General features: G+C 39.6%; 2 protein-coding genes across 6 annotated transcripts in view; both read right to left on the bottom strand.

Annotated features, from left to right (window-relative positions):
* map3k20a (mitogen-activated protein kinase kinase kinase 20a) overlaps positions 1-4344 on the bottom strand; it is a 121957-nt gene extending 117613 nt beyond the window's left edge. Inside the window, exon 1 of the mRNA XM_061970630.2 lies at positions 4200-4344. Within this exon, the coding sequence (XP_061826614.2) occupies positions 4200-4204 (5 nt within the window). The 5' untranslated portion in view covers positions 4205-4344. The remainder of the gene's footprint in view (positions 1-4199) is intronic.
* Positions 4345-7822: 3478 nt separating this feature from the next.
* Positions 7823-17406, bottom strand: part of rapgef4a (Rap guanine nucleotide exchange factor 4a) — a 121890-nt gene continuing 112306 nt past the window's right edge. For all 5 annotated transcript variants that reach the window (XM_061971634.2, XM_072914454.1, XM_072914457.1 and 2 more), the window contains 13 exons: positions 16969-17057; positions 16837-16867; positions 16685-16763; positions 15585-15731; positions 14136-14233; positions 13932-14057; positions 11419-11597; positions 11258-11348; positions 11131-11181; positions 10975-11062; positions 10834-10898; positions 10295-10349; positions 7823-8322 (listed from right to left, as the gene is read on the bottom strand). In XM_061971634.2, the coding sequence (XP_061827618.2) occupies positions 8195-8322; positions 10295-10349; positions 10834-10898; positions 10975-11062; positions 11131-11181; positions 11258-11348; positions 11419-11597; positions 13932-14057; positions 14136-14233; positions 15585-15731; positions 16685-16763; positions 16837-16867; positions 16969-17057 (1227 nt within the window). In that variant the 3' untranslated portion in view covers positions 7823-8194. The remainder of the gene's footprint in view (positions 8323-10294; positions 10350-10833; positions 10899-10974; positions 11063-11130; positions 11182-11257; positions 11349-11418; positions 11598-13931; positions 14058-14135; positions 14234-15584; positions 15732-16684; positions 16764-16836; positions 16868-16968; positions 17058-17406) is intronic.

Raw genomic sequence — 17406 nt, 5'->3', positions numbered from 1 at the left:
CTCTAGTTGGCATACATACTAGTTGGCATACACAGTAGTTGTCATACACTCTAGTTGGCATACATTCTAGTTGGCATACACCCTAGTTGACATACACAGTAGTTGTCATACACTCTAGTTGGCATACATGCTAGTTGGCATACACACTAGTTGTCATACACACTAGTTGGCATACATACTAGTTGGCATACACACTAGTTGTCATACACATTAGTTGACATACACACTAGTTGACATACACACTAGTTGGCATACATACTAGTTGGCATACACACTAGTTGCCATACACACTATTTGGCATACACACTAGTTGTCATACACACTAGTTGGCATACATACTAGTTGGCATACACGCTAGTTGGCATACATTATAGTTGGCATACACACTAGTTGTCATACATACTAGTTGACATACATACTAGTTGGCATACACACTAGTTGCCATACACACTATTTGGCATACACACTAGTTGTCATACACACTAGTTGGCATACATACTAGTTGGCATACACGCTAGTTGGCATACATTATAGTTGGCATACACACTAGTTGTCATACATACTAGTTGACATACACACTATTTGGCATACATGCTAGTTGGCATACACACTAGTTGGCATACATAATAGTTGTCAGACATACTAGTTGGCATACACACTAGTTGGCATACACACTAGTTGTCAGACATACTAGTTGTCATACACACTAGTTGACATACACACTAGTTGGCATACATACTAGTTGGCATACACACTAGTTAGCATACACAGTAGTTGTCATACACTCTAGTTGGCATACTTACTAGTTGGCATACACAGTAGTTGTCATACACTCTCGTTGGCATACATGCTAGTTGGCATACACGCTAGTTGTCATACACACTAGTTGGTATACATACTAGTTGGCATACACACTAGTTGTCATACACATTAGTTGTCATACACACTAGTTGACATACACACTAGTTGGCATACATACTAGTTGGCATACACACTAGTTGTCATACACACTAGTTGACATACACACTAGTTGGCATACATACTAGTTGGCATACACACTAGTTGGCATAGACACTAGTTGCCATACACACTAATTGGCATACACGCTAGTTGTCATACACACTAGTTGGCATACACACTAGTTGTCATACATTATAGTTGGCATACACACTAGTTGTCATACATACTAGTTGACATACATACTAGTTGGCATACACACTATTTGGCATACACACTAGTTGGCATACACACTAGTTGTCATACATTATAGTTGGCATACACACTAGTTGTCATACATACTAGTTGACATACATACTAGTTGGCATACACACTATTTGGCATACATGCTAGTTGGCATACACACTAGTTGTCATACATTATAGTTGGCATACACACTAGTTGTCATACATACTAGTTGACATACATACTAGTTGGCATACACACTAGTTGGCATACATAATAGTTGTCAGACATACTAGTTGGCATACACACTAGTTGGCATACACACTAGTTGTCAGACATCAAATCAAATCAAATCAACTTTATTTATAAAGCATACTAGTTGTCATACACACTAGTTGACATACACACTAGTTGGCATACATACTAGTTGGCATACACACTAGTTAGCATACACAGTAGTTGTCATACACTCTAGTTGGCATACTTACTAGTTGGCATACACACTAGTTGGCATACACAGTAGTTGTCATACACTCTCGTTGGCATACATGCTAGTTGGCATACACGCTAGTTGTCATACACACTAGTTGGCATACATACTAGTTGGCATACACACTAGTTGTCATACACATTAGTTGACATACACACTAGTTGTCATACACACTAGTTGTCATACACACTAGTTGACATACACACTAGTTGGCATACATACTAGTTGGCATACACACTAGTTGGCATACACACTAGTTGTCATACACACTAGTTGACATACACACTAGTTGGCATACATACTAGTTGGCATACACACTAGTTGGCATAGACACTAGTTGCCATACACACTAATTGGCATACACACTAGTTGACATACACACTAGTTTGGCATACATACTAGTTGGCATACACGCTAGTTGGCATACATGCTAGTTGGCATACACGCTAGTTGTCATACACACTAGTTGACATACACACTAGTTGTCATACATAATAGTTGGCATACACACTAGTTGTCATACATACTAGTTGACATACATACTAGTTGGCATACACACTATTTGGCATACATACTAGTTGGCATACACACTAGTTGGCATACATAATAGTTGGCATACATACTAGTTGGCATACATACTAGTTGGCATACCCACTAGTTGGCATACATACTAGTTGGCATACACACTATTTGGCATAGACACTAGTTGCCATACACACTAATTGGCATACACACTAGTTGACATACACACTAGTTGGCATACATACTAGTTGGCATACACGCTAGTTGTCATACATTATAGTTGCCATACACACTAATTGGCATACACACTAGTTGACATACACACTAATTGGCATACATACTAGTTGGCATACACGCTAGTTGGCATACATGCTAGTTGGCATACACACTAGTTGTCATACATTATAGTTGGCATACACACTAGTTGTCATACATACTAGTTGACATACATACTAGTTGGCATACACACTATTTGGCATACATGCTAGTTGGCATACACACTAGTTGGCATACATAATAGTTGTCAGACATACTAGTTGTCATACATACTAGTTGACATACATACTAGTTGGCATAAACACTATTTGGCATACATGCTAGTTGGCATACACACTAGTTGGCATACATAATAGTTGTCAGACATACTAGTTGGCATACACACTAGTTGTCAGACATACTAGTTGGCATACACACTAGTTGGCATACACACTAGTTGTCAGACATACACAGTACACACTAGTTGGCATACATACTAGTTGGCATACACACTAGTTGTCATACACTCTCGTTGGCATACATGCTAGTTGGCATACACGCTAGTTGTCATACACACTAGTTGGCATACATACTAGTTGGCATACACACTAGTTGTCATACACATTAGTTGACATACACACTAGTTGTCATACACACTAGTTGACATACACACTAGTTGGCATACATACTAGTTGGCATACACACTAGTTGGCATACACACTAGTTGTCATACACACTAGTTGGCATACACACTAGTTGGCATACATACTAGTTGGCATACACACTAGTTGGCATAGACACTAGTTGCCATACACACTAATTGGCATACACACTAGTTGACATACACACTAGTTGGCATACATACTAGTTGGCATACACGCTAGTTGGCATACATGCTAGTTGGCATACACGCTAGTTGTCATACACACTAGTTGGCATACACACTAGTTGTCATACATAATAGTTGGCATACACACTAGTTGTCATACATACTAGTTGACATACATACTAGTTGGCATACACACTATTTGGCATACATGCTAGTTGGCATACACACTAGTTGGCATACATAATAGTTGGCATACATACTAGTTGGCATACATACTAGTTGGCATACACACTAGTTGGCATACATACTAGTTGGCATACACACTATTTGGCATACACGCTAGTTGGCATACATACTAGTTGGCATACACACTATTTGGCATACACACTAGTTGGCATACATAATAGTTGGCATACACACTAGTTGTCATACATACTAGTTGACATACATACTAGTTGGCATACACACTATTTGGCATACATGCTAGTTGGCATACACACTAGTTGGCATACATAATAGTTGGCATACATACTAGTTGGCATACATACTAGTTGGCATACACACTAGTTGGCATACATACTAGTTGGCATACACACTATTTGGCATACACGCTAGTTGGCATACATACTAGTTGGCATACACACTATTTGGCATACACACTAGTTGGCATACATAATAGTTGGCATACACACTAGTTGGCATACACACTAGTTGTCATACATACTAGTTGGCATACACACTAGTTGGCATACTCACTAGTTGTCAGACATACTAGTTGTCATACATACTAGTTGACATACATACTAGTTGGCATACACACTAGTTGGCATACATGCTAGTTGGCATACACACTATTTGGCATACATATTAGTTGTCATACACACTAGTTGTCATATACACTAGTTGTCATAGTGTACATACCGCATGCATGGACGTTGAGGAGGTTCTGACTTCAAGCAGCTCGTGGTTGAAGGAGCACAACGTGACAGCAAAGAAGAAGTAAAAAGAAAGTGTTCCCGTAAATGTTGTTTGTGTGTGTTTCAACACACTCTGGCCCGCTGTGGTTTTACTGGTTGCACAACTTCTTCCCCTCCGCTTCTCATGACAACTGCGCCCTCTGCTGGCCTCTCATTCTCATGACAACAACGCCCTCTGCTGGCCTCACATTCACATGACAACAGCGCTTTCTGCTGGACAAACACATAATTGCAGTTTTGTCGTCGTCCGGCAGTAACTGCGATGAACTCGCTTGCTAAGAAGTGTTGTGTCTTACAAAGTTGCTGTCTACATCCATAAATGCGCAACTAAAAAAATACTCCAAAATATACTTGCTTTAGAACTATTTAAAATGGCATTGTCCTGTTGACCATAAACACATCTCGTAGTAGTGCAATGACAAATAAAGCATCCTGTATCTTCTATATAAAATCCCTTAAAATAATTAAAAAAACAATTGGACCTGACCTGGGGTTGCATGATTAGTTACATAGCTAAATTAAAGACACTATAGGACACTCACCATTGACAATGAACCTTTCCACTTACCTCACCTATTTTGTTTTGTTGTTGTTTGTATTCAGTGACACTTCTTTATGTTGTCTTCTCAGTTCCCAAATGTTTAGAGTGTTGTTAAAAGGAAAGGCCATGTAACACAGTGGTGAACATGCCCTTTCCCAACTACTTTGGCACGTGTTGCAGCCATGAAATTCTAAGTTAATGATTATTTGCAAAAAAAAAAAAAGTTTATGAGTTTGAACATCAAATATGTTGTCTTTGTAGGCCAGTGAGATTATTTTTAAACACTTAAGTTCTTTTGATTATAGTCAGTAGCCAATAATCAACACCTCATGATTAAAATGAGGTGTATCATCAATAGTGTATCTAACACTATTATGTTAGATCCACTATGGACTGGACTCTCACACTATTATGTTAGATCCAATATGGACTGGACGCTCACAATATTATGTTAGATCCACTATGGACTGGACTCTCACGCTATTATGTTTGATCCACTATGGACTGGACTCTCACTATTATGCTAGATCCACTATGGACTGGACTCTCACACTATTATGTTAGATCCACTATGGACTGGACGCTCACAATATGTTAGATCCACTATAGACTGGACTCTCACGCTATTATGTTTGATCCACTATGGACTGGACTCTCACTATTATGCTGGATCCACTATGGACTGGACTCTCACACTATTATGTTAGATCCACTATGGACTGGACTCTCACACTATTATGCTAGATCCACTGTGGACTGGACTCTCATACTATTTTGTTAGATCCACTATGGACTGGACTCTCACTATTATGTTAGATCCACTATGGACTGGACTCTTTCACTATTATGTTAGATCCACTATGGACTGGACTCTCACACTATTATGTTTGATCCACTATGGACTGGACTCTCACTATTATGTTAGATCCACTATGGACTGGACTCTCACAATGGACTGATCTCTGACACTATTATGTTAGATCCACTATGGACTGGACTCCCACACTATTACGTTAGATCCACTATGGACTGGACTCTCACACTATTATGTTAGATCCACTATGGACTGGTCTCTCACACTATAATGTTAAATCCACTATGGACTGGACTCTCACACTATTATGTTAGATCCACTATGGACTGGACTCTCACACTATTATGTTAGATCCACTATGGACTGGACTCTGACACTATTATGTTAGATCCACTATGGACTGGACTCTCACTATTATGCTGGATCCACTATGGACTGGACTCTCACACTATTATGTTAGATCCACTATGGACTGGACTCTCACACTATTATGCTAGATCCACTGTGGACTGGACTCTCATACTATTTTGTTAGATCCACTATGGACTGGACTCTCACTATTATGTTAGATCCACTATGGACTGGACTCTTTCACTATTATGTTAGATCCACTATGGACTGGACTCTCACACTATTATGTTTGATCCACTATGGACTGGACTCTCACTATTATGTTAGATCCACTATGGACTGGACTCTCTCACAATGGACTGATCTCTGACACTATTATGTTAGATCCACTATGGACTGGACTCCCACACTATTACGTTAGATCCACTATGGACTGGACTCTCACACTATTATGTTAGATCCACTATGGACTGGTCTCTCACACTATAATGTTAAATCCACTATCGACTGGACTCTCACACTATTATGTTAGATCCACTATGGACTGGACTCTCACACTATTATGTTAGATCCACTATGGACTGGACTCTGACACTATTATGTTAGATCCACTATGGACTGGACTATCACTATTATGCTGGATCCACTATGGACTGGACTCTCACACTATTATGTTAGATCCACTATGGACTGGACTCTCACACTATTATGCTAGATCCACTGTGGACTGGACTCTCATACTACTTTGTTAGATCCACTATGGACTGGACTCTCACTATTATGTTAGATCCACTATGGACTGGACTCTTTCACTATTATGTTAGATCCACTATGGACTGGACTCTCACACTATTATGTTTGATCCACTATGGACTGGACTCTCACTATTATGTTAGATCCACTATGGACTGGACTCTCTCACAATGGACTGATCTCTGACACTATTATGTTAGATCCACTATGGACTGGACTCCCACACTATTACGTTAGATCCACTATGGACTGGACTCTCACACTATTATGTTAGATCCACTATGGACTGGTCTCTCACACTATAATGTTAAATCCACTATCGACTGGACTCTCACACTATTATGTTAGATCCACTATGGACTGGACTCTCACACTATTATGTTAGATCCACTATGGACTGGACTCTGACACTATTATGTTAGATCCACTATGGACTGGACTCTCACACTATTATGTTAGATCCACTATGGACTGGACCCTCACACTATTAACTAGATCCACTATGGATTGGACTCTCACACTATTATGTTAGATCCACTATGGACTGGACTCTCACACTATTATGTTAGATCCACTATGGACTGGACCCTCACACTATTAACTAGATCCACTATGGACTGGACTCTCACACCATTATGTTGGATCCACTATGGACTGGACTCTCACACTATTATGTTAGATCCACTATGGACTGGACCCTCACACTATTAACTAGATCCACTATGGACTGGACTCTCACACCATTATGTTGGATCCACTATGGACTGGACTCTCACACTATTATGTTAGATCCACTATGGACTGGACCCTCACACTATTAACTAGATCCACTCGACGTCCATTGCACCGGTCGCCCAGGGGGTGGGGGGAGGTCCCCTCCAAGGTTTCTCATTGTCATCCCATTGGGTTGAGTTTTTTCTTGCCCTGATGTGGGATCTGAGCTGAGGATGTCGTTGTGGCTTGAGCAGCCCTTTGAGACTCTCGTGATTTAGGGCTATATAAGTAAACATTGATTGATTGATTGATAAAATGTCCTCCATACTGATGACAAAATAAAATCTGAAATAAACCATTGAAAGGATTGTAATATCAAATTTGAAATGATGAATTCAAAGAAGAGTCAAACAAGTGTATCTGCATGCCAATGAGAAAATAAACATTCATGTATAATTTACAACACAGAACAAGCGGACATGTGTATAAATAATATTTCATACAAAAAGATAGGAAACAACTGAATATCAGGAATATTGAGACTTTGCACGTTTAAAGCATCACATACCTGAAATACACAATAATATATTAAGGTCCTGAAGAGATATTTACTTTGAGTTACTGTCGTGTAAAGTTACAGTAGTAATACAAACTTCAATATATGGAATAATAAGCACCTTATTATCTCTGACAGGGTCCTCAAAGCCATTGTCCGTGTTCCAGTTAAAGCAATCGGAGCTGTGAACATTCCCTTTCATCACCCCTATCAAGACCTGCGAGGTTCTAGTCCATGAGAGAGCTGGGTCAGCATCCTTTGGTTGTCGATCACGCTGAAGTGGCGAACGTAGCGACGCACCTCAAAGTGGTTCTTGCTCGCCAGCGGTGACTCCGGACCTGGTGGGGGAAGATAGTGAGATGAACGGAAGGAGTCATGAAGTCATATCAAAATAATCATTGTTACTACGTTATATAAGTAGAAAGAAAAAATCATCAATGTCGACCAGAGTCCAGTCCATAGTGGATCTAACATAATTGTGTGAGAGTCCAGTCCATAGTGGATCTAACATAATAGTGTGAGAGTCCAGTCTATAGTTGATCTAACATAATAGTGTGGGAGTCCAGTCCATAGTGGATCTAACATAATAGTGTGAGAGTCCAGTCCATAGTGGATCTAGTTAATAGTGTGAGAGTGCAGTCCATAGTGGATCTAACATAATAGTGTGAGAGTCCAGTTCATAGTGGATCTAGCATAATAGTGTGAGAGTCCAGTCCATAGTGGATCTAACATAATAGTGTGAGAGTCCAGTCCATAGTGGATCTAACATAATAGTGTGAGAGTTCAGTCCATAGTGGATCTAACATAATAGTGTGAGAGTCCAGTCCATAGTGGATCTAACATAATAGTGAGAGAGTCCAGTCCATAGTGGATCTAACATAATAGTGTGAGAGTCCAGTCCATAGTGGATCTAACATAATAGTGAGAGAGTCCAGTCCATAGTGGATCTAACATAATAGTGTGAGAGTCCAGTCCATAGTGGATCTAACATAATAGTGTGAGAGTCCAGTCCATAGTGGATCTAACATAATAGTGAGAGAGTCCAGTCCATAGTGGATCTAACAAAATATATTGTGAGAGTCCAGTCCATAGTGGATCTAACATAATAGTGTGAGAGTCCAGTTCATAGTGGATCTAGCATAATAGTGTGAGAGTCCAGTCCATAGTCGATCTAGTTAATAGTGTGAGAGTGCAGTCCATAGTTGATCTAACATAATAGTGTGAAAGTCCAGTCCATAGTGGATCTAGTTAATAGTGTGAGAGTCCAGTCCATAGTGGATATAACATAATAGTGTGAGAGTCCAGTCCATAGTGGATCTAACATAATAGTGTGAGAGTCCAGTCCATAGTGGATCTAACATAATAGTGTGAGAGTCCAGTCCATAGTGGATCTAACATAATAGTGTGAGAGTTCAGTCCATAGTGGATCTAACATAATAGTGTGAGAGTCCAGTCCATAGTGGATCTAACATAATAGTGAGAGAGTCCAGTCCATAGTGGATCTAACATAATAGTGTGAGAGTCCAGTCCATAGTGGATCTAACATAATAGTGTGAGAGTCCAGTCCATAGTGGATCTAACATAATAGTGTGAGAGTTCAGTCCATAGTGGATCTAACATAATAGTGTGAGAGTCCAGTCCATAGTGGATCTAACATAATAGTGAGAGAGTCCAGTCCATAGTGGATCTAACATAATAGTGTGAGAGTCCAGTCCATAGTGGATCTAACATAATAGTGAGAGAGTCCAGTCCATAGTGGATCTAACATAATAGTGTGAGAGTCCAGTCCATAGTGGATCTAACATAATAGTGTGAGAGTCCAGTCCATAGTGGATCTAACATAATAGTGAGAGAGTCCAGTCCATAGTGGATCTAACAAAATATATTGTGAGAGTCCAGTCCATAGTGGATCTAACATAATAGTGTGAGAGTCCAGTCCATAGTGGATCTAACATAATAGTGAGAGAGTCCAGTCCATAGTGGATCTAACATAATATATTGTGAGAGTCCAGTCCATAGTGGATCTAACATAATAATGTGAGAGTCCAGTCCATAGTGGATCTAGTTAATAATAGTGTGAGAGTCCAGTCCATAGTGGATCTAGTTAATAGTTTCCGGAAATTTACCGGAAACTTTCCACCCCTTTGCAACCCTATCCGGTATATCTATTTATTGGTACAATGTACTTCATATTTTGTATCTATGTTAATTCCTTAGTTTCACAGTGAAAAATATCATATTCGGTTCAGTGCAGATGTACCTAATGTTGTGGCCTGTGTGTCTAAGTTGCGTATCAGCTGTGTGACTTACTGAAGGGCTGGCTTCTGCAAAACCTGACAATCTTTATTGTGTTGGCTATCATTCGCTGGAGGGGGGAAAAAATAAAAAAGATCAATCCACAACCATCAATAAGAAAATACATATCACACCGACCCTCCTCAAGGCTAAACTGAAAGAGATGGGTAAGCCTATCTTCGGGATTTAGAGAGTTTTTCATGCAAACACACAAGTGGTGCCAAGTGACTTCTCTGCGCTTTTCTTCCTGTCACTCACACACCAACTATTGAACCGGGGTGATGGTCATTAAGGTCGCATTTCGTTTAGACTAAAGTTACATTTGAAAAGATCAGATTCCTATTGGATTCAGGACTACTTCCTGACGTGGCCTGAATCTGATGCCAAAAGATCAGATTTTGAAGTACTTTGGCAGATTGGTGCGTCACTTAAGGGGAGGAACTTTGCTAAGACATGCTTCATAAAATATGATTCCACAGTTGTTTGTCCTAAAAAGATTTATACAATAAAACAAGTCATCTATATGCGGGTGTATACAGTGAATAACACTTTACCATTTTCTCAAAATTGACCAGATTGTCAATAAATGTCCTGTTTCCCTCGTGAGTGAACGTCATATCTGGGGGGAGAGAGAGGGGGAAAGCTTGTGAAGACCACATAGGTTAAAGTGGTATGATTGTCAAAATGGTGGTGACCTTTGATCAGCAGTGGCATGAAAGGGATGATGGGAGGCTCCAGCTTGGCAATGGTCAGTCTGTACCCTCGATGGTTCCTGGACGGATCCTGTTCAAAAAGGTCACTGTGTTCAAACCACGCAACCTTACTTTTAATGGATGCTTTCAACACTTTACCATCAAATTTTCAAATTCTTCATAGAACTTCTTGAATTTGCCAGGCAGTTTCTGGTAACACAGACGGGGAAAATACGTGAAATTGTCACTGAGAGATGAAAGATAGAACAAAGTGGCCAAAACCGACCTCCCAGGTCTGACTCAGCCTGCTCACTGCCGGGTTACTCAGCCCCATGACGATGGCGAAGCAAGCATTCAAATTCCTATGATCCTTGCAGCTTTGGCAACAAATCCCAAGGTGAGTACATGCAACTAAATTAATAGGAGAACATATAGACTTCTTCTTACTGGGAGGCAATCTTTATGAACTTCTTGAGAAGCTGCACCCGTTTGCTGAGCTGAGGGCACAGGCAGACCTCTGTGATCACCCAAAACTGAATTTCATTGAACCTCCTCAGGAACAGGTCCAGGTTCACTGTGCTTTTCTTCAAGTGTTGTCTCCCAAAGATGTGGTAGATCAGTTCGAGCTTTCAGAAACAGAAGAGGAGCACAGATTAACTTTGGGACAAATAGAAGACCTGGAAAGCAGAACTTCGTTAGGTACACCTGCACAATCTAATGAGACACAATACATGTCACGCCTCGGGTTAATTATATGTAGGCTTTTGGTTTCTAAAACGCGTCTTAGAGAGTTTCCTTGAGACCAGTGCTAGATTATGGACGGATAAACCAGGTATTAAATTATAGGTTTTGTTAACAGGATCTTAGTTATTTGTAAACATCAACCAGAAGGGTTTTAACGGAGCTAGTTATTCTGGTGGGATCCTTTATCATTTGGGTTAGGTTAAACTGTTTGGCTAAATGCTTTAGCTTATTGGTACATGCTTTATCCAACCAATTTAGGTTAAAATCACCGATTGAAATAGTTTCCTTGATACTGCAGGCTTTAAGTACATCTTTCAACATGTCAAAAAAATACATCCATTTAAAATACATTTCAGCAGCTAGGCAAATGGTTACTCCTATGCATTCCAAGCTGGTCGGGGGCATGGTTAAGAGGGGAGGAGTATATTTACAACTAGAATTCACCAAGTCAAGTATTTCATATATATACAGTATATATATACATATATATATATATATATATATATATATATATATATATATATATATATATACATATATATAAGAAATACTTGACTTTCAGTGAATTCTAGCTATATATATATATATATATATATATATATATATATATATATATATATATATATATATATATATATAAATAAGAGAAATACTTGAATTTCATTGTTAATTTATTTACACATATACACACACATAACACTCATCTACTCATTGTTGAGTTAAGGGTTGAATTGTCCATTCTTGTTCTATTCTCTGTCACTATTTTTCTAACCATGCTGAACACCCTCTCTGATGATGCATTCTGCTTCGTCTCCTTGTTGTGTGCGCAGTTGTGCACTGCACTCTCTAAAAGCCCTAGATGTTATTGTCACATATGCATGTACAGTAGATGGCAGTATTGTCCTGTTTAAGAGTGTCACAACATTGCTGTTTACGGCAGACAAACTGCTTTACGGTAGACAAAAACGTGACTGCTGTTGTTGTGTGTTGTTGCCGCGCTGGGAGGACGTTAATGAAACTGCCTAACAATAAACCCACATAAGAAACCAAGAACTCGCCCTCCATCATTCTACAGTTATAACGTGATTGGGCAGGCACGCTGTTTATATTGTGGGAAAGCGGACGTGAAAACAGGCTGTCGACACGTCACTCAGGTCCGCATGGAGCTAGAGGGGGTGTGGCCTCCAGCTCCGCCTGAATTTCGGGAGATTTTCGGGAGAAAATTTATCCCGGGAGGTTTTCGGGAGAGGCGCTGAATTTTGGGAGTCTCCCGGAAAATCCGGGAGGGTTGGCAAGTATGTCCGCCAGGGCTGCCCTGTGTCACCAATTCTGTTAACAACTTTGATGGACAGAATTTTTAGGCGCAGTCAGGACGTTGAGGGGATCCGTTTTGTGGCTGCAGGATTAGGTCTCTGCTTTTTACGGATGATGTGGTCCTGATGGCTTCATCTGGCCAGGACTTTCAGCTCTCACTGGATCGGTTCGCAGCCGAGTGTGAAGCAAATGGGATGAGAATCAGCACTTCCAAGTCCGAGTCCATGGTTTTCGCCCGGAAAAGGGCGGAGTGCCATCTCCAGTTCGGGGAGGAGATCCTTCCCCAAATGGAGGAGTTCAAGTACCACAGGGTCTTATTCACGATTTAGGGAAGAGTGTATCACGAGGTCGCTGCAGTGATGCGGACCCTGCATCACTGCATCCATCGTGGTGAAAAAGGAGCTGTGCCGGAAGGCAAAGCTCTCAATTTACCCGTTAAACTACGTCCCTATCCTCACCTATGGTCAAATTCAGGCATTTGAGCTACTTGGGATTTTTTGTTTTTAACAGTAAAATTGATGTTTTTTGTTTTCAAAGTGTATTACCGGTACTGTAAATAGAAAAACAGTAACACTTTTTTTATTTACTGTAAAGTTCTGGTGACTGAACTGCAAGTCGTTTTTTTCAGTGTATTAACGTAAATGGAAAAACAGCACCACTGTTTTTTTACGTCAAAATTCTACAGTTTACATACAGTTGTGTTATAGACACATACAGTTTTACTGAAGCGCCTGTATCAATCAATCAATCAATCTTTATTTATATAGCCCTAAATCACAAGTGTCTCAAAGGGCTGCACAAGCCACAACGACATCCTCGGTACAAAGCCATGTATGAGACCTTACATTGTGTCTGCGTCCCTAACAAAGTGTAATGTACCTGCACTGAGACTCTAAACGCACCTCGTGTACACAGTTGAAAAGCTCCCAGTCGTAGAAGGTCAAATGGAAGGCAACAGCTTTGGAACTCATCCACTCAAAACTGGACAGAGAGCCTGCAGACGGACCCTCCTGCTCAGGCACGGGGGTCTACAAAGGAGGGAAATAAATGTTGAATCCAAACTGAACAATAAAAAAAGAAAACATAGGCAGTGAGTCGTAATGCACCAAAGAATCCAGCTGATCCTCCCGGCAGGCAAAGAGACGTCCATTGATGGTGAGAGTGGAGAACACGGACATGTCAGTGGGTTTGAACACCACTTTATCTAGCCATCAAACACAAAACTACAGATTAGATCAGCGGTTCTCAAACTTTTCATCAAGTACCACCTCACAAAACACTTGGCTCTCCAAGCACCACCATAATGACCCACATTCAAATAAAGTAGCATAGTAGGCATATGTTTTCATCAAAAACAAGGCAGAAGTTGTATTTAACAAGTATATTTAATATTTATGGCCCCTGCAACATTACACACAGTTTGAATGAATCAAGTGTCAAACTTGTTTTTATTGCGGGCCAAATCACAGTTATGGTTGCCCTCAGAGGGCCGCTTTTAACAATGAGTAATATATGAATATATATATATATATATATATATGTATATATATATATAATACATTAACAATTTTTTTTTTCATAAGCTGCAAAAAAAATATTTAAATTTTACTTTAAAAACTGGCAGCTCAGTCACTAGAATTTTACAGTAAAAACAGTGGGTTTTTTACAGCATATAAAAAAATGGAATAAATAAAATGAAATGGAGAAATAATATCACTGTTTTTAGCCGTAAAATTCAAGCAACAGAGCTGCCAGTTTTTTTTTTTTTTTTTTTTTTTTTTACACTAAAATCTTGTTTTAATGTTTTTTTGGTTTGTTTAATGTTTTAGTGTCTTACTGTATATGGAAAAAAAACAGCACCAAATGAGATTTTACGGTAAAAAAGTCAGTGGGCGGAATTTATCCGTAAAATCTATTGTCAATTTTACAGTCTACAATTTGATTGATATTTAAGTACAGTATTTATCTTTATTTTAACAAAAAATTGTTTTGGTATACATGATAATACAATATTTTGAATTTGAAGTGAATTATATTTATATAGCGCTTTTCTCTAGTGACTCAAAGCGCTTTTACATAGTGAAACCCAATATCTAAGTTACATTTAAACCAGTGTGGGTGGCACTGGGAGCAGGCGGGTAAAGTGTCTTGCCCAAGGACAAAACGGCAGTGACTAGGTTGGCGGAAGCGGGGATCGAACCTGGAACCCTCAAGTTGCTGGCACGGCCACTCTACCAACCGAGCTATACCGCCCCGATTTTGACAATATTGAATTTTAAAAGATATGCCTTTGCATGCAGTACATGATTTTTAATGTCAAAAGGGAAAGAACAAATATATTTAGTAAGAAAAGATTAAGCATTTTATTAACGCATATTATTTCCAGGCTTTCGCGGGCCACATAAAATAACGTGGCAGGCCGGATTTGGCCCCCGGGGCTTTGAGTTTGACACCTGTGCACTAGAGAGCCCACGTACTACTTGTGGTACACTTACCACAGTTTGAGGATCCCTGGATTGGATGATTATCTTTCTACCTGGTCACTATCCACTCACCTCCAGCCGAGCTGAGGCTGACCAGAAGAAGGTCCTCCACTGAGCCCAGCTTGTCCGCCACAGCGTCCAGCACATCCCTGACTGAGGCAGCGACAGCAGAGCGAATGGTGATGTAGGTGTGGTCACAGCAGAACACTTGGAACAGAACTAAACCAGAGAAAAAAAGGAAACGTGTATTGAATTATACTGCACTACATTATTTTTCTTCCGGGAATACAAGTTTCCCTTTAGTCTGCCCCCTGGTGGTGACCGATACAGCTGCTGTGTCATATTATATATACATTATATGTCATGTTATATCATTCTTTAGTACTCCCATATCTCAATTATTGTGAAATCTGGGCAAACAATTACAAATCAAATATCAACTCTACGTCCTTACTTCAAAAGAAAGTAATTAGAATTGCAAATTATGCGGGTTATTATGACCATACCAATGCTATGTTTATTGAATTAAAAAACATTAAAACTGCACGATCTTGTTGACCTCAACACTGCTATTGTGACGTATAAAGCTCATAAGCGCATTCTGCCCCGGTGTCTAAAAGAGAGGTTCAAACCCAGGGAGAGTCCTTATTACTACTACTCAGTGGACTTGTGGTTAGAGTGTCTGCCCTGAGATCTGTAGGTTGTGAATTCAAACCCCGGCCAAGTCACACCAAAGACTAAAAAAATGGGACCCATAACTGTCAGGTTCAAACACCAAACTATCTATTACACAAGACAAGAAGCAAGGAATCACGCAGATATAGAGTTCAATTTAGCTCATGCGGAGAAACGTTTGGTGCTGCACACTCAGTTACAGTCTCCCACCACGCTCAAAGGTACAGCCCCCCGCGCTCCTCTATTTATTCAGGAGTTTCCTAGTTAACATCACTGAGGCTGCCTCTAAAGGGAGTGGTCACACATATAATGCAAAGCGGCTTCCAGTACGCACAATACGTGACGGAATGTGCTGGGGGCCTTGTGATTGCAGCAGATTTTTACAGTATATATCATTTACACACACATACACATTGGCCCCCCCAGACACATTTTTTTCTCTCAATGTGGCCCCTGAGGCAAAATATTTTGCCCAGCTCTGATGTATAAGGACTTACTTTCATCATTGCTCTTGATAGGCTGACACTTCTGCAGCTTGTCATCTCCTGTACTGAACTGTCGCAGGAGGACTTTGTGCTGTGAAGGAGTTCAACAGGAATAGCAAGAATGCAACATTGATGATTTCCAATCAAAACCTGAATCAACGTACCTTTCCGTGTGAAGTTTGAGCGTCGTCAGTGCTGAAAAGTAAAAAACAAACAAATCAATAAACTCAGAATTTGGTTTGACGGGTAGTTTAGTCAGGTGATTTAAATGTATGTTTTATAATAATAAAACATACTTGTACTTTACAATTTTTTCCAGCTCCGTTAGCTGATCATTTAGAGGTAGAAGTGCTTTGGCATCATTAGATACCGCCATGAGAAAGTCCTAAAAAACAAAAATAGATAAACATATTGCCTTAATGTAGACTAAAAATGACTGTGCAATAAAGAAAAATATATAACTAGACAGGTGGAACAGGCAAATGCACATATACAAAGTAATTAATAAATCAAAAGGAGAACTAATATTTTTTTTATTTATATTTAGCATCTTGTTGGCTTTAATAATCACAGCTAAATGGTGTGACAACTGCTTAATATGGTTTAATTGCTTACATCATTAATGTTATCATTAACTGTATCATGTGTGTACGGAACCGCTAAAGGGACATGGGGGAATTTTTTTTATTCTTTATAATATATATATATATATATATATATATATTTTTTTTCAG

Source organism: Nerophis lumbriciformis, linkage group LG13, assembly GCF_033978685.3.
Source record: "Nerophis lumbriciformis linkage group LG13, RoL_Nlum_v2.1, whole genome shotgun sequence".
In the NCBI taxonomy this organism is placed as follows: domain Eukaryota; kingdom Metazoa; phylum Chordata; class Actinopteri; order Syngnathiformes; family Syngnathidae; genus Nerophis; species Nerophis lumbriciformis.
The sequence above is the reverse complement of the archived record's forward strand: the minus strand, read 5'-3'. Positions and strand labels throughout refer to the sequence as shown.